The 24430-nt window shown below is 36.4% G+C and overlaps 1 protein-coding gene across 11 annotated transcripts in view; it reads left to right on the top strand.

Annotated features, from left to right (window-relative positions):
• The window catches only part of LOC131435409 (uncharacterized), a 328202-nt gene that overhangs the window by 212386 nt on the left and 91386 nt on the right, over positions 1 to 24430 (top strand). For 10 of the 11 annotated variants that reach the window (XM_058603256.1, XM_058603255.1, XM_058603260.1 and 7 more), the window contains 3 exons: positions 15672 to 15875; positions 16117 to 16245; positions 16494 to 16640. In XM_058603256.1, the coding sequence (XP_058459239.1) occupies positions 15672 to 15875; positions 16117 to 16245; positions 16494 to 16640 (480 nt within the window). The remainder of the gene's footprint in view (positions 1 to 15671; positions 15876 to 16116; positions 16246 to 16493; positions 16641 to 24430) is intronic. The other variant, XM_058603259.1, reaches the window with a different exon arrangement.

The following is a 24430-nucleotide window of genomic DNA, read 5'->3' on the forward strand; positions in this document are numbered from 1 at the left end:
CATCCTAACGATTCACATTTACACTTACGTATTTATAATGGTTTCGCAAACTTTTTTCAACTAGTAGCTAAAACCATATCTGTGATTAAAGATATGTTAGAATCAAGTAACGATAACTTACAAATGATAGCTAGTTCAATGTTTATGTTATAAAGAAAGACTGCCGTCACCTTGTTTTAACCAGCATAACATAAAAAACATGTTCGTGCTCTTGTTGCAACATAGTTGGGCTAAGTGGTATCAGAACTAGTTACGGATTGCTACTATTGGAGTCAAATAAACTTATTTTCAGTATCTAGAAGCATTGTTGTTATTAAAGATATGTTTGGATTAAGTCACGATAGCTTATAATTTATGATTATTTCAATATGACAAAAAGATGTGGTTGTTTGAAACCTAAATAACTATTTCGTAACTAGTTATGTTATGAAAAAAAAAAACATTACTGTCACCTTGTTTTAATCAGTATAACATAAAAAACCTATTCGTGCTCTTGTTGCAACATCGTTTGGACTTGCTCGCATCAGAACCATCAGAACGGATTGCTACTTGGGTTGGCAACATTCAGAATTAGCTACATGCTACTCCTCTATAATTTTTACGTGAATGACGTTGACAGCTGTCTAGTAACCCCATGTACACTAAGACAATTGGCAGATGATGACGTGGTTTCAGTTACTGGACCCATAGCTATTGATCTGCAAAAACCATTGCAAGATACCTTAGATAACTTGTCCGTTTGGGCTGTTCATCTGGGTATCGAATTCTCTGCGGACAAAACAGAGCTGGTCGTCTTTTCAAGAAAGCATGATCCCGCGCAGTTTCAGCTTCATATGATGGGAGGAATGATGCTACAGGTTTTGACTTTCAAATACCTCGGGGTGTGGTTTGATTCCAAATGCACGTGGGGAGGACACATTAGGTTTCTGATAACAAAATGCCAACAAAGAGTAAATTATCTTCGAACAATAACAGAATTTTGGTGGGGTGCTCATCCGGAACATCTAATAAAATTGTATCAGACAACGATACTTTCAGTGATGGAATATGGATGCGTTTGCTTTCGTTCTGCTGCAAACTCTCATATTATCAAACTGGAGCGAATTCAGTATCGTTGTTTTCGGATTGCTTTAGGCTGCACGCATTCGACACATACAATGAGTCTTGAAGTTCTGGCGGGAGTTATTCCATTGAAAGATCGTTTTTGGGAGCTATCCAGGACAGCCTTCTAAATGTTCCTGAATCACTATCCAGGACAGCCTTCTAAATGTTCCTGAATCAACGTTATTTTTCGACATATCCATGCAGCGCGAAGTGCGTAACATCCCGGAACACCTACGCTCGATGGAAATCCCAAAAATATTTTCAAGTAAGTTCAGGCATATTGACTATCAGAAAATGCTTTACTCGGACGAATCACGAATTGATGAGGCTGCGGGGTTTGGTATGTTCAACAATAATGTTTCGGTCTCATTTAGGCTTCAATAACCTGCATCTGTTTATATAGCAGAGTTAGCAGTAGTTCATTATAGTTTGAGTGTAATCGTCACATTATCTCCAAACCATTATTTTCTCTTCACAGATAGTCTGAGTGCAATTGAAGCCATTCGCTCAAACGCTGCTGGCAAAAATGAACCGTTTTTCTTGGGCAAAATAAAACAGTGCCTGAACATCATATTGAATAATAATTATCAAATCACAATAGTTTGGGTCCCGGCTCATTGCTCCATTCCAGGCAATGAAAGAGCCGATATTTTAACCAAACGTGGTGCTATTGAGGGTGAAGTTTATGAGAGACCGATTGCTTTCAACGAATTCTATAGCGCGTTCCGCCAGAGAGATGATCTGGGTCGGTGGATGCACTCAATTATTCCTAAAATATCGACAAAGGCATGGTTCAGGCGACTGGATGTGAGTAGGGACTTCATTCGTGTGATGTCCAGACTCATGTACAATCACTACAATCACTACACGTTAGATGCACATCTCCTTCGAATTGGACTTACCGAGACAAATCATTGTGCTTGTGGCGAAGGTTATCGCGATATTGATCATGTCGTTCGGACATCGTGATGTCAGATCTCAACTAATAAATTCTTTGCGTACCCAAGGTAGACTATCCAATGTCCCAGTTCGCGACATTCTTGCTGGTCGTGACCTTCCTTACATGAAACTACTTTATCATTTCAATAAGTCCATTGGAGTTCCAATTAAAATTTCATTTTATGTTAGACTGTTTTCTCTTCCATGAGTTCAACCAATAGCCAACTATCTTATACCGTTTTCGTTTTTGAACCTAGACGCGGGCTACTCTGACTCCGAGTAAAACGAACACGTGGTATGCGCTCTAAACAACAACTCATGAAAAAAAGAAAAAATAAACAAACTCGGCAGGATGCGTGGTGCGACCCGAGAAAATTTTCAGAGCGAAACTACGCGATTGGAGTCCGATCTAGAGCGATCTCAGGTTGCTAAAACAAACATATCAAACGTTGTTTGGGCGACTCTGGGTCAGCTCTGATCAATAAACGAAAACGGTATTATAGTAAATAAAAGTGATGAACTGATACAAACAAACTTGAAATAGTTATAAGATCATGTACAAAATTTGCTTCTATGAGCTTCTATTTTAAATCAACACACAGACGTTCCTAAACTATGGTGCCCACTTGGTTAATTTTTTTTCGTGCTGATTCAAATAGATTGTATAAAATTGTCTTTATAATGTGTGGTTCTGTTTTACCTTTCTCATATAGAAAGGCTATGCAATCACTGTGAAAATCGACTTTTTAACCGAGGCACGGAGGGCCGAATGTCATATACCATTCGACTCAGCTTGACGAACTGAGCAAATGTCTGTGTGTGTATGTGTGTATGTATGTAACAAAAATATGTACTCACTTTTCTCAGAGATGGCTGAACCGATTTTCACAAACCAAGATTCAAATGAAAGATCTCATAGTCCCATAGTTTGCTATTGAATTTCATTCCGATCCGACTTCCGGTTCCGGAGATATAGGATAATATGTACCAAAAAAGTGAAAAAAATATGCACTCACTTTTTTTCAGAGATGGCTGAACCGATTTTCACAAACTAAAATTCAAATAAAAGGTATTATGGTGCCATAGCTTGCTATTGATTTTCATTTGAATGTGACTTCCAGTTCCGGAGTTATATGGTAATATGCGAAAATTTGAGAAAACGTTTACACTCAATTATCTCTGTAATATTCTTAAAATTTGTGGAACATTTTATCAGGATCTGACTTCCGGTTTCGGAACTAAAGCGTAATAAATGGACAATTACAAATTTTATTAGTATTTTTCCACGAACGATGGTTAAACACAGGTACAAATCCCATAAAACTGTCTGATAAATTCTTCTAGTTTGCAGAGCTTGTTAGTTTGTGGGCATGAAAACTTAATTCGGCACTACTGGTCCCCTCTTTTCCTGTTCCGAGAGGACCGAAAGTGGAAAAGAAAAACTCCTAAAACTAAATTCACTTCGATTTCTCTGCGATGCTTGAACCGATTTTCACAAATCTTGATTTGAATTAAAGTGCATACTGTCTTTAAACCTACTGTGAAATTTCATCCGGATCTGACTTCCGGTTCCGCAGTTGCAGGGCGATGAGTGTCAAAGTTTTCAAATCGCCGTATAGTGTGACAATATGTACAACATTTGTTCTATTTCGTACACGTTGTGTAGTGATGTCAATAATAATAATAATAATAATAATAATAATAATAATAATAATAATAATAATAATAATAATAATAATAATAATAATAATAATAATAATAATAATAATAATAATAATAATAATAATAATAATAATAATAATAATAATAATAATAATAATAATAATAATAATAATACTAATAATAATAATAATAATAATAATAATAATAATAATAATAATAATAATAATAATAATAATAATAATAATAATCATTCAGTAAAAAGCGTTCAAGCAGACAGGTTGTGTTACTGGCTTGTGAGTTAACGGCTATCACCGAGTCAAGGCAACTTTAGCTGCAGGTAAACAAAACCCGCCTGCTCCTATTGCAAACGCAGCAAAAGCTGGTGTACAGCCAATATTCGGGGCGTTCCCGACTTGGAAGCAATCGAAGAAGGCCATCCCATTCATACGCACAGAGGTGCGAACGCATAGAAGTGCTCAGACACAGAGGTGCGGAGACGAAGGGATGTAAAGGCACAGAGGTGCTAAGGCACAGAGGTGCTACGGCGCATCAGCGCAAAGCCACAAAGACAACCACCAGGTATCATTTCGTATGGTGTACAGTACCGGTTGCGGTGGACAAAACGAAGCATTATCGTGTGGTGCTACACAAGAAGCATCACAACTCATCGTCAACAAGAGCTACAACGCTGTATCTAAGGCCAGGTACAGACAGCGTACAGACCAAGCTCAGCGAAGACCACGACGGCAGAGCAACGGAGATAGAAGATAGCAAATTTAAAATAGTTTCAGCGAGCTTCATGCCGAGTACCTGTGGGAAGCAGAAAGCGACTAACAGGTAGATCTATAATTTTAATTTCTTTCACTTCAAAGAGTATTCTCGTTTATATAATTCAGTTGAGATCAATTATTTAAACACATTTATGTAATGGATGATCTAATGGATGAGAATCCAGGAGATCCATCTCTGCCAACAAGCGAAAATTTAACGGTTCCTAACTCGCAGAGAACGAAGTTTTACAATGAAACTTCAGCGGGCCCATGGATAGTCTATTTTCGGCGTAAAATGAAGGCATTAAATTTATTTAATATATCTAAAGAATTGACATCACGATTTCCCGCTACCAAAGAGATCGTAAGAGTCCATAAAGACAAGATCCGTGTTGTAGTCGATTCCTTAAAGCAGGCTAACGAGATTGTTGTTTGCGAATTATTTACCCGCGAATATCGCGTATATATTCCTTCGAAAGACGTTGAAATAGACGGTGTTATCACCGAAGCGGGTCTTTCGGTTAAAGAGTTGCTTGAGCATGGAGTTGGACGTTTTAAAAACTCTATGCTTGAGGGAGTAAGGATACTCGAGTGCAAGCAATTGTACTCAGCATCTTTTGAAGAAGGAATCAAAACTTATCGACCTTCGGATTCGTATCGAGTAACATTCGCTGGATCTGCCTTGCCTAGCCATGTCCACATCGATAGAGTTCGCCTTCCTGTTCGGCTTTTCATACCAAATGTTATGAATTGCACGAACTGCAAAAAATTTGGCCACACAGCTACTTACTGTAGCAATAAGTCGAAATGTACAAAATGTCAAGGGCCTCATAAGGATAATCTTTGCGATAAAGATATTGAAAAATGTGTTTATTGTGGAGAAAGTCCTCATGATGATCTTTCAGTATGCGCTGCATTTAAATTGCGTAAGGACAAAATGAAGCTTTCTTTAAAAGCACGGTCTAAGCGCACATATGCGGAAATGCTCAAAACTATTATTTATGTCCCACCTTTGGAATCCGAAAACGGTTTTTCAAATCTGGCGGAACTAGAGGAATCTGACTCTGACGGAAATAGTGAAGATACCTCGTTTGTCACTCCTCAAGGGTCTGTTAAGAGGAGATTAACAAACCACAAAATACCAAAAAAGACACCTAAAATTACACCTTCAAAAAAAGATCCCCGTGTTAAATCTAAAAAATCAAATTTAAAACCAAAAACTGTGCCTCCTGGTTTGTCAAATTCACAAACCAATCCAGGAACTAGCACAAGAAAAGACAATAATCCAGTGGGCTCCGTTTCACAGCCACCATCAGGATTACTGAAGTTTTCGGAAATTGTAGAATGGATTTTTGCAGCATTCAATATTTCTGAACCACTAAAGACCATCATAACGGCATTCCTTCCAATAGCTAGAACTTTTTTGAAACAGTTATCAGCTCAATGGCCAGTTCTTTCAGGTTTTGTATCATTTGATGGATAAATTATCATCCGCCGCAAATGATTCAATCACTGTCCTGCAGTGGAATTGTCGAAGCATCATGCCAAAACTTGATTCATTTAAAGTTTTGTTGCATAGTCAAAAATGTGATGTATTTGCTTTGTGCGAAACATGGCTTACATCAAACATAGCCTTAAATTTTAATGACTTTAACATTATACGTCTCGATAGAGACTCTCCGTATGGTGGAGTGCTTTTAGGAATTAAGAAATGTTATTCCTTTTATAGATTAAACATTCCTTCGACTTCTAGTATAGAAGTTGTTGCTTGTCAAATAAACATTAAAGGAAAGGACATTTGCATTGCTTCGGTATATATTCCTCCAAGAGCTCAAGTTGGACAACGACAGCTTAATGAAATGGTTGAAGCCCTTCCTGCTCCACGTTTGATTTTAGGAGATTTCAATTCGCACGGAATGATGTGGGGTTCCGTTTACAATGATAGCAGATCATCTTTAATATATAATATTTGCGACAATTTCAATATGACAGTATTGAATATGGGTAGCATGACACGGATTCCAAGACCTCCTGCACGTCCAAGTGCATTAGATTTATCTCTTTGCTCGACTTCAATTCGACTAGATTGCACCTGGAAAGTATTTCCTGATTTACACGGTAGCGATCATTTACCAATCATCATCTCAATTAGCAGTAACAAATGTATTGCTAATTCAGTTAATATTCCATATGATTTGACAAAAAATATTGACTGGATTAAATTCCAAAGTAATATGTCAAGTATCTTAAATTCCATGGAAGAGCTCCCCCCACTTGAAGAATATGACTTCCTCGTTTGTTCGATACTGGAGGCCGCTGAACAAGCACAAACCAAACGATTTCTTGGTCCGTCGTCTAACAGAAGACCTCCAAATCCTTGGTGGGACAAAGAGTGCTCAGATGCTAAACACGCGAAACAAAATGCTTTCAAGACGTTTTTAAAACGAGGAGGAGGAACTCCCCAGAATTTTGAAAAATTCTTGGTTTTAGAAACCAAGTACAAGAACATACTTCGGGTCAAGAAATGCAGCTATTGGAGACATTTTGTGGAAGGTTTGTCAAGAGAAACCTCAATGAGCACTCTTTGGAATACGGCCAGACGAATGAGGAATCGTAACGTAGGAAATGAGAGTGAGGAGTACTCGAATCGATGGATATTTGATTTTGCGAGGAAAGTTTGTCCAGATTCTGTTCCTACGCATAGCATTATTAGGGAGTCTTCTTCAAATGATGATTCCATTGATAGCCCCTTTTCAATGATGGAATTTTCCATAGCACTCATGTCTTGTAACAATAACGCTCCTGGGTTGGACAAAATTAAATTCAATTTGGTGAAGAATCTGCCCGACCTAGCGAAAAGACGTTTGTTGGAATTGTTCAACAAGTTTCTTGAGCAAAATATTGTTCCACCTGACTGGAGACAAGTGAAAGTTATCGCCATTCAAAAGCCGGGGAAACCAGCTTCCAATCACAACTCATATAGACCTATTGCAATGTTGTCCTGCATCAGAAAATTGTTCGAAAAAATTATTCTTCGACGTCTCGACACTTGGGTCGAGACGAAAGGTTTGTTATCAGATACTCAATTTGGCTTCCGAAGAAATAAAGGGACGAATGATTGCCTTGCATTACTTTCGTCTGACATCCAATTTGCCTTCGCTCAAAAACAACAAATGGCCTCTGTATTTTTAGACATTAAAGGAGCATTTGGTTCAGTTGCCATTGATGTTCTTTCAGACAAGCTCCACCAACATGGACTTCCAGCGGTTATAAATAATTATTTGCATAACCTTTTGTCAGAGTGCATGTATTTTTCACATGGCGATTTGGCAACATTCAGAATTAGCTACATGGGTCTCCCGCAAGGCTCATGCCTCAGTCCGCTCCTGTATAATTTCTATGTAAACGACATTGACAGCTGTCTCGTAACCCCATGTACACTAAGGCAATTGGCAGATGATGGCGTGGTTTCAGTTACTGGATCCAAAGCTATTGATCTGCAAAAACCATTGCAAGATACCTTAGATAAATTGTCCGTTTGGGCTGTTCATCTGGGTATCGAATTCTCTGCGGAGAAAACTGAGCTGGTTGTCTTTTCAAGAAAGCATGATCCCGCGCAACTTCAGCTTCATATGATGGGAAGAATGATCCAACAGGTTTTGACTTTCAAATACCTCGGGGTGTGGTTTGATTCCAAATGCACGTGGGGAGGACACATTAGGTATCTGATAACAAAATGCCAACAAAGAGTAAATTTTCTTCGAACGATAACAGGGTCTTGGTGGGGTGCTCATCCGCAAGATCTAATAAAATTGTATCAGACAACGATACTTTCAGTGATGGAATATGGATGCGTTTGCTTTCGTTCCGCTGCAAATTCTCATATTATCAAACTGGAGAGAATTCAGTATCGTTGTTTGCGAATTGCTTTAGGCTGCATGCATTCGACACATACAATGAGTCTTGAAGTTCTGGCGGGAGTTCTTCCATTGAAGGATCGTTTTTGGGAGCTTTCGTCGCGACTGCTAATAAGATGCGAGGTACTGAATCCCCTAGTTATTAATAACTTCGAAAGGTTAGTTGAGCTTCAATCTCAAACAAGATTCATGACTGTATATTTTAACCATATGTCACAGGAAATCAACCCTTCAAGATATATTCCTATCCGTGTCAGCCTCCTAAATGTCCCTGACTCAACTTTATTTTTCGACACATCCATGCAGCGCGAAGTGCGTGGAATCCCGGATCACCTACGCTCTATGGAAATCCCAAAAATATTTTCACGTAAGTTCAGGCATATTGACTCTGAGAAAATGTTTTACACGGACGGATCGCGAATTGAAGAAGCGACAGGGTTTGGTATGTTCAACAATAATGTTTCGGCCTCATTCAAGCTTCAAGAACCTGCATCTGTTTATATAGCAGAGTTAGCAGCAGTTCATTATAGCTTGAATGTAATCGTCACATTATCTCCAAACCATTATTTCCTCTTCACAGATAGTCTGAGTGCAATCGAAGCCATTCGCTCAAACGCTGCTGGCAAAAATGAACCGTTTTTCTTGGACAAAATAAAACAGTGTCTGAACGACATATTGAATAATAATTATCAAATCACAATAGTCTGGGTCCCGGCTCATTGCTCCATTCCAGGCAATGAAAGAGCCGATAGTTTTGCCAAACGTGGTGCTATTGAAGGTGAAATTTATGAGAGACCGATTGCTTTCAACGAATTTTATAGCGCGACTCGCCAAAGAACACTTGCCAGCTGGCAAGCTTCTTGGGATAGAGATGATCTAGGTCGGTGGATGCACTCAATTATTCCTAAAATATCGACAAAGGCATGGTTCAAGGGGCTGGATGTGAGTAGGGACTTCATTCGTTTGATGTCCAGACTGATGTCCAATCACTACACCTTAGATGCATATCTCCTTCGAATTGGACTTTCCGAGACTAATCTTTGTGCTTGTGGCGAAGGCTATCGCGATATTGATCATGTCGTTTGGACATGCGTGGAGTATCGTGATGTCAGATCTCAACTAATAAATTCCCTGCGTACCCAAGGTAGACTATCCAATGTCCCAGTTCGAGACATTCTTGCTTGTCGTGACCTTTCTTACATGAAACTTCTTTATCGTTTCATAAAGACAATTGAAGTTTCAATTTAATAATTGACCCTTTTGAGGGTTAGTTCTGACTCCTACTGTGTCCATTAGTTCATCCAATAGCAAAATTTTAATAAAAATGATGTGCTGATACAAACAAACTCAAAATAGGTTACGAGATCAACAACAAAATGTATAAAAATTTAAGCTTATCTTATAATTTATAGCAGTTAATCGCTTGGTTCAAATAATGTTATTAAGTAGATTTAATAATAAATAACGAAATAGCTAATATGATATTTAAAATATAAGAGGAATATGTTTTATTAAACTCAAATCGATGTGACTATATTAGTATTATATTAGGTTAAGAATTCTATGTAAAAGTGATGATACGGCGAAGTAAAACTTATGTAAATTGCCTTAAGAAATAAGCGTATTTATGAAAAAAAAAAAAAAAAAAAATAATAATAATAATAATAATAATAATAATAATAATAATAATAATAATAATAATAATAATAACACATGGATCAATAAGTCCCGAGACTAAAGCAGAGATGGCGCTCGTAGTAAACCAGTAACCACGTCTTTCTAGAGTACTAACCTTTGCTTGGAACGGGTCAAAATTTTAAGTCGATCTGACCAGAAACAGTTAGAGTTATCGAGGTTGGAGTAAAGTCGTTTTGTAGTTTGTTTAAAAAATGAAAAAAAAACGAGTTTCGTGTTTTGATAAAACATTGTTTGTTAATGGGTAAAAATACAGTGCATGCGAAACAATGGATTGAAAAATGTTATCCGGACTCTTGTCCATCAAAAGCAACGATTTGTCGGTGGTTCGCCGAGTTTAAACGTGGTCGTACCGACACAAATGACGCGAAACGCCCGGCTAGACCTGTGGAAGCCGTTACACCGGAAAATGTGAGTGAATTGACAAAAATTATAATGAAAGATCGTAAAGTGAAGCTCCGTGAGAATGCTGAGATGACACAGATATCATATGGAAGTGTATTTACTATCCTTCATGAAAAATTGAGCATGAAAAAGGTTTTTTCCAAGTGGGTGCCGCGATTGCTTTCGAAGGAACAAAAACAGCAACGAGTCGATGATTCAGAAAGCAGTTTATCGCTATTTACTCGCAACAAAAAAGATTTCTTGCGTCGTTGCGTGACCATGGACGAAACATGGATACATCACTACACTCCAGAGTCGAAGCGGCAGTCATCTGAGCTGGCGAAAGCCGTCCGAAGCGTCCGAAAACGCAGCAGTCAGCTGGCAAAGTCATGGCGTCAGTTTTTTGGGATACGCATGGCGTGATTTTCATTGACTACCTCGAAAAAGGTAAATCGATCAACAGTGATTATTATATTGACTTACTGGTGCATTTGAAGGAGGAAATCGCAAAAAAACGACCGCACATGCAGAGAAAAAAATCCTTTTACATCAAGACAACGCACCCTGCCACAAGTCGATGAAAAAAATGGCGAAATTGAACGAATTGGGCTTTGATCTGCTTCCCCACACCCCATACTCGCCAGATCTAGCCCCCAGTGACTACTGGCTCTTTGCTGATCTTAAAAAAATGCTCCAGGGAAAAAGATTTGGCTCAAATGAGGAGGTCATCGCTGAAACTGAAGCTTATTTTGGAGCGAAAGATAAATTTTTTGGAAACATGGTACTGAAAAATTGAAAAAACGTTGGAACCATTGTATCACCCTAAAAGGTGATTATGTTGATGAATAAAAAAAAATTTGCAAAAAAAATGTTGTTTCCATTGTTAGTCTCGGGACTTATTGATCCATGTGTTAATAATAATAATAATAATAATAATAATAATAATAATAATAATAATAATAATAATAATAATAATAATAATTATAATAATAATAATAATAATAATAATAATAATAATAATAATAATAATAATAATAATAATCCTACTACATGTTTTATGCTGCTGATTCATCCTGTTTAGCTTGATTTACATATGCAGAAGTAACAGAAACGCAGGTTCGATTCGTTTGTTAGATTTCGTTTAATTGGTTTAATCGAAATAGAGCATGAGATAGTAAGTATAAGTTTAACTACGTTCAAAACTGTTCCAATTTGTAGGTCATATTTGTTGGTAGTAAACGAACCAACTTCGGCTATTCCGTTTATCTGAATCCGGTTTAAGAAGAATTGGAAATAGTGATTAAAAACTGCAAAAAGGATCTTACTTACTTTTCTTGGAGATGGCCAAATCGATTTTCACAAACTTATAAGTTTAAAAGAAAGTCTTACAGTTTCATACGGAATTTCTTTATTTGTTGTGGATACTATTTTCGGTTCCGGAACTACAGGGTAAACAGGTTTTAACATATAGAGTTTGTGAGATTAGATCCGAACAAATTATCCTATTTCTATTCAATAAATAGTTGTTTTTGCGAATTTCACGATTATATTTATGATGTAATGAGTAATATGAGAAAGGCATCATTACACCACTAGGTGGATTAAAATAGGTTTTATAGTTTAGTTGTTGTTTTTGTGATGACAATGGTCGTAGATCTGGTTTTGTGATAATGTAAATTGTGGTATGTGGTTCTTGTAATGGTGTATATGGAATGTAGTGGTAATAACTGTAATAGTAATGTAATAATGTAATAATGGTGATAGAATAACAATAATAATAATCTTTTAAATGGTTTACCTGTTGAGTACTTGATGTTTTTTTACATACGTATCTATACTCTTGCGTTATTTGTTCGTTTCTTTTTTTATATTTCTGGTATTCTGCATCATTCTTCTTCTTTTCTTCTTTCTTCTTCTTCCTTCCTTTCCAAGTTTAAGAGCTTCTCTTAGTTCGATTTTCCAGTTTTCTCAGTGTGAATAAATTTCATATGGAATAGAAATGTTGAGTTAGTAATTATTTATACATGCAATTTGCATATACATATACATCTACATATGCACGCACATACTCACACACATACATACATACATACATGTACTTCACAAGCAAACATAGTAACATTGAGCTACTGTTTCTATTCTAATAGATTCTGACTAGGGTTAATGTACCAAAAGAAATAGAAATTTTAGCGTGATTTAAGTTCGGGGAAACAAATGATGCCCACGAATGCGTTCACGTATAGAAAAAGTCATGAGAGCATTCAGGGGTAGTTGTAGTTAACGCTACTTTCGAATTTTAGTATTTACTGCGTGCAGTATCGCCACGGAGCCGGAAAAGCTGGAATAAGCATGTACAAAGCAAGAAACGTACTTACTGCTGCAAAAATGCCACTTTGTTTGATTTTACTGCTTCACTTCATCAGGAAACACACGAGTAGCAACCTCTGGAGCTATTTACCGGAAAATTGCAGTAAATACTTCATGTTCGAAAGTTGTTGTGTAGTAAAGTCTCCGCTTTTGACAGGAACGTGATCCACATATAGCATTTACTACCGAAATTCAAGCATGGCTCGTTTTATTCATACGGCCCATTGTGTCAAGTGGGAGAGAAGGGGCTCAAAGGACTTGAAGTAAAAATTTTTCGGTTTTATATGTGACCTCGTCTACGAAAATTTCTTCTTACTTGCGAAAACCTGTTTTCTAGAAAAACGCAGCCAAGGAAACGTTTCCGCTCTAAATCTGAATCTAAATGAAGCTGAAGCTTACTACGAGAATTATGTGATAATAATTCTGAACAAAATACTTCCACGACAGCCATCGCAAAAATCATCAATAACTTTGAATTGCAGCCTTGTCATTGAGTTCAATGCATTGAGTTCAACGCATTAGATTGTATTTGAGATAGGCTAGATAATACTTATTCGAATCTGAACACAAAGAAGGGGGAAATCTAAAACAAATGCACCAAATTGTTTTGATTCGGCCGACGATTAACTGAAACTCTATTGGCCATGTTGGTTTCTAATTGCCGTTTCCTGCAGTTCCGGAAGTATCATAGCAAAGGGTCAGAAGTGAAACTCACATCAATTCCTCAAAGATATCTCAGTGTAATTGTATAATATCGTGAAATTTCGGCTTTTTTAAACTTTTTTTTGATATGGAACACATTTTTGTTTTTTATGAAGGGGGGGCAAATTAGAAATTCGAGGGAAAATACAAGTAGAAATGTGGTCAGCTTTTGAACACTTACAGCCCAGTCAGCTTAGTTTCAATCAGTAATATTATTTCACCAATTGATTGGAAATATTCCTACGTAATGATTTAAATGTTCATAGTCATGTATTTTCAATTATATATCTTGAAATGTTGATTAATAGCTAGCTGTGTCCTATGTTGCCTGCTAAAATCTCCAGCCTACCGGATTTCCCTAACGTAGACGACGGCTTTGAAGGAGTAAGCGATATATCAATGGGAAAGCATCGCTCTGATTGACCAATCGATGCAAAAGCGAAGCTGTAGGGAAGCATGCGAATCTATAAATATAAGCGAAGTTATAGCTAACGTTTCAGTCCTACGTGTAACATGCCAGAGGTAGGTTGTTGCTAGACAGGAAGACAGAAAGCGCTATAAAACGATTTGAAGCTTCTACTGATATGCTCTGAGTTTGTGTCAAATTCAGGGTAAATTTTTAGTGATTAGAATATTATATAAGATGAACTAAATTAAGAATGAAAAATAAGTTTATCGCTTCAACCGAAATCGCGGAATGGTAGTAATGGTAGAGAAACTTAACGCTATAAAAATAATTGCGTACAGACAAAACTTGAACACAAGCTTGGCGAAGAGAAGCTTAAATATCCAAATCCGTATCGCAAGTATGTACAAAGATATTATTGCATACATTTAGGATATTTATGTAATTTTGTCGGCTATAAAACAAATACAAATCAAAGCAAACAGAATATATATTCAGGGTTCGCGTGGTCGGTGTTGGTTCCTAAAAGAGATCAATCTAAGCAGATCAATCTTGTGCAATTGCGGATTCAAAAGTGTGACGTTTGATTGAGCTGTTTGATTGAAAATGTCGATCATTAGAAATTTTGGTTGCCTTGTTCCACATCAATGGCTCGAACAACCCCATAGGGCTAATCCTTGTAGCTTTTTGTGTTCGACTACACATGAGCCACTTGGTTACTGACATCGCGTATGGATTGTTTATATAGATTGAACATATTATCTACCAGGATAAATCTTGGCCATTTCGTCGGTGTGGCGGTGTAGAGAATTCCTTGGTAACTAGTTGCAGCAAGTGTTAAACTAACATTCCTCCCCTTCATACAGTGTCCTGCGTCAGCATTGCAATCAGAGTTATTGATTATTTCATGTTCTAAGTAAAGAAAATGAACGCTTCAAAGGAAGATTACCATGAATCGTACTTCCTGGTTTAGTACAAATGAGTTCCAAATGCCCTGATGGTAATAACCAAAGCATGTATACAATAGGGCTGAAAAGTCACCACTTGTAACTCAAGTGATCACAAAAATAATATTTAAGATAATGTTCTAAGTCAGTTTAAGTTGAATCATACTAAATCTAAGTATCAAAGGACCCCTTTCATTTTAAACACACAGAAATAATATACTCATTATACAACCGGATTGTCCTACTTGGTTATCGATTCAATTTTGACAAATCCTAATGTTATTAGAAGACAACTGACTATTTGTTAATGAAACCCCTCAATTATATTCAGACTTTCAAACCATGATTGGCATTAGCAGCCCAACATAATCTGCTAGTGATGATTGATGAACCGAAGGTGAAACGAAAAACGTTAAAAAACAATCATGTGCCCTTTGGCACAAACCGGTGCCCATGAGGTACCAATTTTAAACTTAAATCATTGAATTGGTTTTGAAAAGCTCTACTGACATCGATACAGAAGAATACATAATCAAGAATTTCGTGATTTCCATTATTAAAAATCTGCGAAACAGAACCATATGGCAATTCACTAATGAAGGGAGAAGACTGTTTTCAGGTTCTTGTGATGAGAAACCTGGAAACATTGTACATCAAAAATAATTTCTTTTGCAGACAAGACCTCTTTGCGATGATCAAAACGTCACTTACAATTTTTTCTCGACGTTGTTTTGACTTCCAATCACAACAATTTACTTATTCTTATTTTTTTCTGCAGGCATTGGAACAAGCGAAACGGTACGACTGCTTGGCAAATCAGTGTAAAGGCGTTTCACCCACTCAGGATTTGGGCTATTTCGTTCGCAGTTTACCCCTTCCACCCAATGCTCAACGGATTCCGAGGAAGGTATTCACACCTCCCCAGCAAGCCGCTGCACAAGCGGAAAACGAAGATCCGTCCGATTATGGCGGAAACATACTGGTAAGTGAGTGGGTGGAGAAAATGCGGTTTAAATTGCCCCTTAACCGTAATCTTAAGGAATACAGAAGGAACATATTTCGACCACAGTAATCAGTTCAGTGTGGCTGCTCTACTGGAAAATGTCTATATATGCATATTTGCGTTTGCTTGTTTATAGTATTTCATTGTGTTGATATTTTTGAGTTTCTGTTCTATTGCAATGTTGAAAAACATAACCAACAATCATATCTTCAAATTACAGGATTCCCAGGGTTCCACATTGAAAAATGAATTGGTGGTGGATAAAGGTGCCTCAATACAAGTTCGACCATCATTAGAATCCCTTAAACGGGAATCGCAAGAGTTAGAGGTGCAGATAAAGCAGTTACAAGTAAGTCGCATCAATTAATACACTACAATACAAATCCATTTTCCCGTTGTTGCGTTTGGCATGGTTGTTGTAATTTTGTTTTTGTTGTTTACATAATTATTGTTCGTTTCTCAGTACGGAACAGTACCAATTCGTGTTTTGTTGTCTGATAATTCGGCTCATTATACTGAACATTCTTTTTTTGCGTGCAAATTTGAGAAAAACGGGCGTTTATGTTATTTTCATTGTCTGTTGAAATTATTCTGTAGGATTCAGTAGACGCTTTAGTTCGGTCACAAATAAGAGGAATAGAAAGTCAGCTCTATAACAAAGCCAATGAGATTCAGGAGGAAATTTCAATGAAGAAGTTTGATATACGAGCAAAGCAAATCCATCTAGCAGCAGTTCGGGCACAGGTGAGCGATACACGTACTAAATTATTAATAATGCTCTGAATCTTTCATTCCTTCTGTATATATATGTCTGTAGCAAATGCTTGTTTAGATATTCCAATCGTTACGGTTGCGTTGTATTGAAGCATTTCTAAAATTACATGTAGTTAGCAGCTCTGTAGCTTTTCAGAGAAAGCTTTCTTGTTGCAAATGAAAAGCTTAGGATAAAGCTTTGGAAATGTTTTTGCATGGGCAACCAGGATGCTCCATCAGATTAATGCTAATATAGGGGAACGGATTTTGGAACGATTTAATGTATCATTTACATAAATTTTTACTTTTGAAATGTTAGTAAGTATAGATTTCGTTTTCTATTATTTTGATAGAGGATGAGTTAGAGTGAGCGTTAGTTTACAGTGACCATTGTGATAGTTCATATGCAACCGCTTTCGGGGAGAAATTTTGGATAGTGGACCAGCGGATTGACAGATTATGAAGTTCAATCTTCTTTCGAGTGCACATTTTTGTCACATACGCACACAGATATTTTCTGATCCCGACTAAGTATCCCGAATTGTACTTGACCTACGCGCTACGACAAATTTTACAGTAATAGTCATAGCCAGGTCAGTTTTCAAATCGAAGCAAAATTGGATCGTCCAAAAAGCGTCCAGCAGTAAAATAAAAGTTTTACCTTTGTTTCCTGGAATGCTTGCCTTTGTTTCCTAGAGACTCTTGCGATTCACATTGATGGGAAGTACGAATTTGAATTGTCTAATAGGAGACACAAAGTTTTCTGCATACTGAAATGACACTTGTCGCATCGTAATTTTCTACTCATGTTCTCTTTACCTTCCTCTTTGTAAGGTACGATGATTACAAGTTTTCCTCAACTAGATTATCTGTTATTAGCTGAAATCATTAAATCATAAAACCCATGAAGTTTTCACCAAATTCTACAGGTTCTGCACATTCGGACAAGTGATAACAACATAAGGTGTAACTGAATATCGTTTTGAGCTCGTATTTTAATTTCATGAATGTAGTGATGTATGTATTTATCAAATTATCACTACGAAGTCAAAGTAAATCATTCAATATAAACACGGATATGAAATGAAAATCTATCCTTGTCACAGCCTGATGTCGGATACCGTCTACGGCAACATTGACCATTTTCGGAGAAATTATAAACCATTGTATGGGAATCGACTGCGAAGTTTGTTGACACAGAATGAAAAATTCCACAAAACTTCATGGAAAAACTAATTTTTCCAAACGATTTATCTTCATATATTTTGTTTTGAAAAAACAATTCTTATTTATTTCTTCTACGTGTTTCTTGATTATCCACTACACAAAGATTTACTACACCAACTCATCAATCTTCATTCAATAAATAAATTTAACACTTTTTGTAAGCAGAGTTATGACGACAAAGTATTCTATAATTGGACCATTTTATCATTTTCGTAGATGTGTCTATTGGAAATTGGGTTGAAAAGTTTACTATTCGTTTGTGAGTGATTTCATAATAAGTAAAGAATGACATTTTCAGTCTTCAGAATCTTATCTGAACCAAATATCAAACAATATGAGTGAGAATATATTTTATGTTATCATTATTATCTTTTCTTACAACCAGGCAATGCTGTTGGTTTATGTGAACGCTGCGCTTCTTGGATACTGTCTTATGCTTGTTAAATAAAATAATAACAATTTTTTCCAGCTCATCTTAGAATAACAAAAATGGAATTCAATTCAAACGCACTATACGCAATAAAGTACAATGGAAATGGTCATACTAATGAGTAATTAAGAAGTAAACAAGTTGTTCACCATTATTTTATTTTCGTCAGGTATTGTTGACAATTATACATACGGAATTACAAACCATCACGATGAAACCGAATGAATGAAAGCTCTTAGTAACCGTCACACAAAGCATCCGAATGTACCTACACGTACCATTTCTAGCATTCCGTTACACACAGATATATGAAAAGGTCATTTCATTCAAGAAAACTCGGCTACCACATGGTTAAAAAGCTCTCTCGAGATTCTCTCGGTAATTTGCTGGATCTATTACTTGCTCTCTTTGCGCATGGTAGTTTGAGACTGTTCGTATCTAGTTATTTCTCATGACTAACCAAAAAGCAACCGAGATCAAATTTCCAATTTCATTTTCCACTGGTAGCTCGTCCTGAAAACTTTCTCATTTCATCGACGTGTGCTATCACCTGTTTTGGCTGTATCCCTCTTTTTCTAGGTGGCAGTAACAAGCGAAAGTAACTTCTGTGGCGAGCACGGATAAGCTTAGCATTTGTCATCAGCAAGCTGGCAAGAAAATAGCCAACCAGGGAAAGATCTATTTGGAATAGACACTAGTCAACGGAAGTGTTTCAACTTTTCGGCTAAGGGACGTTTTTTTGTGAATGCAAATTCTCTACATTCTGTGCAATTGAGTATGTTATTCGGTCAGATGCTGTTTCAGTAGGCGCCAGTTGTATGAAAATTATTGGCAGTGTTACCGTTCCACCGCATTGAATAAAGAAGTGCAAAACCAGGTTATATTTGAAAAGCAGTGCTCAGTTCCAGCTGTCATGATCTGCTGAATGAAAAGATAAAGTGTTCACAAAACGTTCAGTGTAAAAACTGGCAATATAATCCTCACTTTCTCCAGCAGCACAAACGCCTCAGTTTTGTTTTGTTGAAACGATAAAGGGAAAAGTTTTCAAAAATGGTTGCTTTTCTCCATATGACACATATTTTTACACCAATTTTCGGAGACGCTGACAAAGTTAGTTCTATCTGTTATCAACTTTCTACGAAATACATTGTGATAAATTGATATTTTAACTAAAAAATTGTTGACGAGTGTTTGACGCGAGGTCTCATGTGTATTTTTTTGATAAACGTTTATTCAATATTTACGGCTTTGAACATGGCCAATAACACCAACTAAAACGTTGACAGAATACTGTTTTAACATATTGTGATAAGCAATTAAAAGCACAAATATTTTTAAAATAAATACGCCTTTGCTAGAAAACATCTATTAATCGAAAAATAATTGAAGCTAGTAGAGTAACTCGCAAACAGACGATAGAAAACTGGTGCAAAAGGTGAATCAACGATAGAGGAAGAGTAACCGTGTGCCTAGATTCCCTATCCTAGAGTTATTCGAATCACGTAAAGAGGAGTTACATCAGTCAAAAGCGCGTGAGTGAAAATTAGATCTTAATAGAAATCAATTAACAATATTATATTCCATTGCAATCATAAGTTTTTTTTTATTTTCAACTCTTCATGACGTTTTTGTAGTGCAACGAGACACCACGCTGTGCTTCTGAAACATAAAATAACGGAAAAATGATCTCATTCTACCATGATCAAACTCCGCAAGTACATAAACTGGCACATAAAACAGACATCACAATATTTTGTTATCTTAAATAATCAATGGACACTACAAATAGGCTTTGAATTTGGTCACCTTTCTGATGATTATTTCATGTAATGTACAGTCTGTTCAGCCGCATCCTTCAGCGAAGTTAGTAATCAAATACTCTTACATTTATAATGGAGTCAAGTTTTGCCACACTTTATCAATGGATTTTCTAATGAAATCTATAAACGAAACAATTTCATTGCACCAAATATTCTAATAAACTACCTTAGGGATACTTTTCGTCTTAAATAATAAGCTCAGATTGTTGTGTAATCGTAACAACAGTTATCTTATTAGTCGCACCACTACATTATTATACTGATTACTCGATCAATAAACAACGAATTTCAATGTAATCGAGTCTGTCGGTTACGGAGATTTGAAGTGACTTAACCGTATAAGTGACGTAACCGTATAAGTGACATATAAATGACGTTACCGACAAATCGCACTTTTTTCTATCCGCTCAATTTTCTCAGAGATGACTGAACCGATCTCAACAATCTTTAGCTTAACCATTATCAGGCCCATGATAAATTGATACCGTCTTCCATCCGCACTCCGCCAATATAATCCTATAAGTAGCATAACCGACGATATATATAAAATCTGGAAATTATTGGAACTGTCTAAATTTGAGTCAAAATGTAGCTATCTGAATAATATTTTCAATGACAAGAAAAAGAGCTATACCATGAAATTAGGTGGATTAAGAATCGGGTTTTCTAATGGTACAGGTTTTATTCCGCTAGATCTTCCGTCTGTGGGGTTGGGGAGCGTACTCAGGAAAGCTGCGTGAAGGCGATGGTCTTACCAATCATGAAATAGCCATTCTCGTAAAGTTTTTTTGCATAGTAGAACATATCAAGTTATTGGACTTTGGATTGGACTCGCACAATCGACACAATGAATTTTTTCCTTATGTACATTTTATCATACAAATGTTACTCGAATGATAAATTATAACAAATCACGCATTGTAAATGCATACACCACTTTTTTCCGTGATCAAATCCCCAGCAACAAAGACTTTGATTTATGTTAGAGGTTTCTTTGTTTGATATAATTTTCTTATCTAATGCACGCGTGGATCATAAAACGTGCCCTTTTTAATATTTGGAGCTTGTTAACCTCTTTTCTATTGAAGTGAGTTAATTGAAGTTCCTGTGTACTTACAGAGTTTTGTTTATTACCCTAAAGACAAGGGACAAATCCAAGTAATTCTTTCAACTCATGATATGTTTCCTCGGTGTTTCGATAGTTTATATAACTTTCTGCACGTATAATTTAACTTCACAGTTATATAACGCTGAAGACTTTTGTTGGAATTTCGAAATATGATTTTTTCAAGTGTCGCGTTTACAAAAAAGAACTTTTTTTCAACAGCCTATACTGTACAATCTAATAGATATACAAAAATCGCAACAGTCGACACATGACGCGCCACTAATCGAATCCTAACTTTGACAGTTCATTGTTAGCAACGTTTCAGTTAGGATCGCGATGTAAAAATGAATTCAAAAATCAAAAATCTGCAATCCATTTAACTTTTAGACTCATGATAGCAAAAATCAAACACATTCGTTGTGATGGGCCTTTTTTCCCTGTTTGAGAAATTCGATTTTTTGCAAGCAAATGATGTTTTGTGTGCACCGTGTGGGCGAAAGCGAGAAAAATTGGGGCGAAGGATTTACGTGAGTATTAAAATAGTGATGACCTACAGTTTTGCAAAAGTTGCTGGAAAAATTCTGCTGATGCAATAGTGATCACAGATTCTGAATCCTCTGAGACTGATCATAATGATGGCAATGTGTCTTATATTCAGCGACTATACAGAAGTTTTAATTTTTTAATTCTTACATTTACTTACATTGTAACATTGCATTTTTCAAATTTTAAAATATTGATTGCTTTTTAAGAATGAGCCATATTTGCCTTCCGATTATCTTACCGAATTGAAACAAAAATGCAAAAGATGTAACTAAAACTTTGCCAAGATTGAGTTAAACCCCTAAGGCTTCTGTTTTCAATTGAAAAAAGAAAAAAAATAGGCCCAAATCTGAATTTTTTTTATTTGTTGATTAATTTCTAACTTTTCTCATTAAATAAAGTGTAAGGGTTGTTTTACGGAATCGCATATTTGAAAGCTAAGGAAAAGACGCACATTTCATGTCTTGGACGATTTTTGTATATCTATTAGATTGTACAGTATAGGCTGTTGAAAAAAGGCTCTTTTTTGTAAACACGAAACTTCAAAAAATTATATCTCGAAAATTCCACGTACCATATTGAAATAAAAAAATGCGTGTCGAATATTTTCGAGTTTTTTTACCGAAAATAAAAAGTTAGGTTGAAAAAATTTCCCAGTATCTAATTTTGCGTGGAATGTCCCACAAATATATTACGCTGAATCAGTTTTTATGTTATCAAGGTCTGAAAAAAACTAGCTTTTGATAGTCTTGGCAGAGGCTGACATGGGGAAAAACCTTGATAATTTCCAAACTATTCTAAATTATCAACCATTCACTCAGCTTTTTCATACCTCCGAAAAACGAAACAACATTTCTTTATATACGAAGCACAGCGTGGCAAGAGATGCACAAAAGAAGTATTTTACATATGATTTTGTCGTTTAGTACTCCACGTCAAACTGCCCGAATAGGACTATACTAACACTTCAAAAGGTCTTAATCTATATTGTTCGATGGGATTGATATCACTTCGTAGGCATTTCGTAAGTTCAAGTATTCGATATAAAACTGTTATGTTTCATGCCCGCCAACTGTTGCACTACTTTTTGCGCTTTCTATAACATGTCGCCTAAACTTATTGCTCTATCTGTTCTTTTATGCTCTGTATTTACACAGTATCTATCATCTGTCACATGGCTTCCGTCGGACTATCAAATCAGTTAGGATATATTGCAGGAATGAGTAATTTATAAAACGAAAGGCCACACTATTCTGAGAAAACGATTATAATTTTTACATTTTACAAGGCACAGAAGCATGTTTTATTTTATTTTGCTATACTATTAGGCAGCTGAGTCCGTTTCACAATCACGGTTATCTATATGATTTGGCATAGGTATTCCAATACACGTTAAGTGTATTTTTTTACATTTATGAAATCAAACTCAAAAAGTTAAGCATTTAAATGTACTTAAAAAAATTATCATTATATAAATGTACAATTTGGTTATACATAATAGAACAAACAACAATGGTCACTGATTAAGGCAGTTATAAAAAATATCAGTGTACGCTAGCGGTAATATGTTACCATATAGGTACGGTTTATCTATTCTCAACACATGTTCTCATCTGCTGCACACTGTGTTCGGTTTCGTAGCACTGGTCATGCAATGATTATGTACGCTAAGAATAGGCTGCGAAGTCTGTTGAAACAGAAAGGCAAAATTCCTCAAAAGGAATGTAATGCCAAGACTTTGCTTTTACCAATGAGCGAGAACTGTATACACACGAACCTCCGTTTACGTAATAATCGGGGGTTCGTAAATCGAATTATGACGTACAAAAAATTTAAGTTATTTGGAATCTACAACGTAAAAAAAGTTTTCCGTGCATATGTGTTATTGATATGTACATATGATATAATGGATAGTTATGGAACGAAAATTATTAGTATTTGCAAAGAAAAGGATGTTCTAAGTCGCATCAATTTCCGAGATGGCGGCTTCTGGTTCATCGATATTCGTTAGAATTCAGAATATGAGTATTTGCGGTAACATACTGAAATGAAGCTCCTAGGGCTCCATGTTCTAAAAGGCGAAAATTGTAAGAGTTTTTTTTCTTTCAGTTATCAGATTTTTTCAACGTTTCACATCTGCTTCCTCTATTTGAGCTTGAGCTTGAGCGACCACCCCTGGTTGCTACTCCGTTACTGATCGGGATTAGCTGAAATTGTACAGGGAGTTTCTAGATGTTCCGACCTGGGACTGGTAAATCATCCTTCAATGTACATCTTCTGATAATCCCAGAACTCATTGATCAGTACCGGCGCCGGCCAGGCCCGAACGTAGATCGTCTAAGGAATGGGAAGGGATGTTAGTCCAACACTTGTTGTTACTAGAGGCCGTATATACTACTGCGCACTCCACAAGTGTCTCGGGAGAAGGATATTTGTTAGTAAAAATTTCAGTATTGGCATTATTCGCGCGCGACTCAGTATGTTCCGGTTTCAAGATGCTCGGATGCACCACTAAACTCACTGACTTCCCGAGTGAACGTTTCAACAATATCCTATATTGAAGTCCCGGGAAGTCTTGATTCACAGCTCTTATTCGAGGAAACTGAAGAAAAATTTGCAATACTATCGCGTAAAGAATAAAAACTTCCCTATT

The sequence above is a fragment of the Malaya genurostris genome, chromosome 3 (assembly GCF_030247185.1).
Source record: "Malaya genurostris strain Urasoe2022 chromosome 3, Malgen_1.1, whole genome shotgun sequence".
Lineage (NCBI taxonomy): Eukaryota > Metazoa > Arthropoda > Insecta > Diptera > Culicidae > Malaya > Malaya genurostris.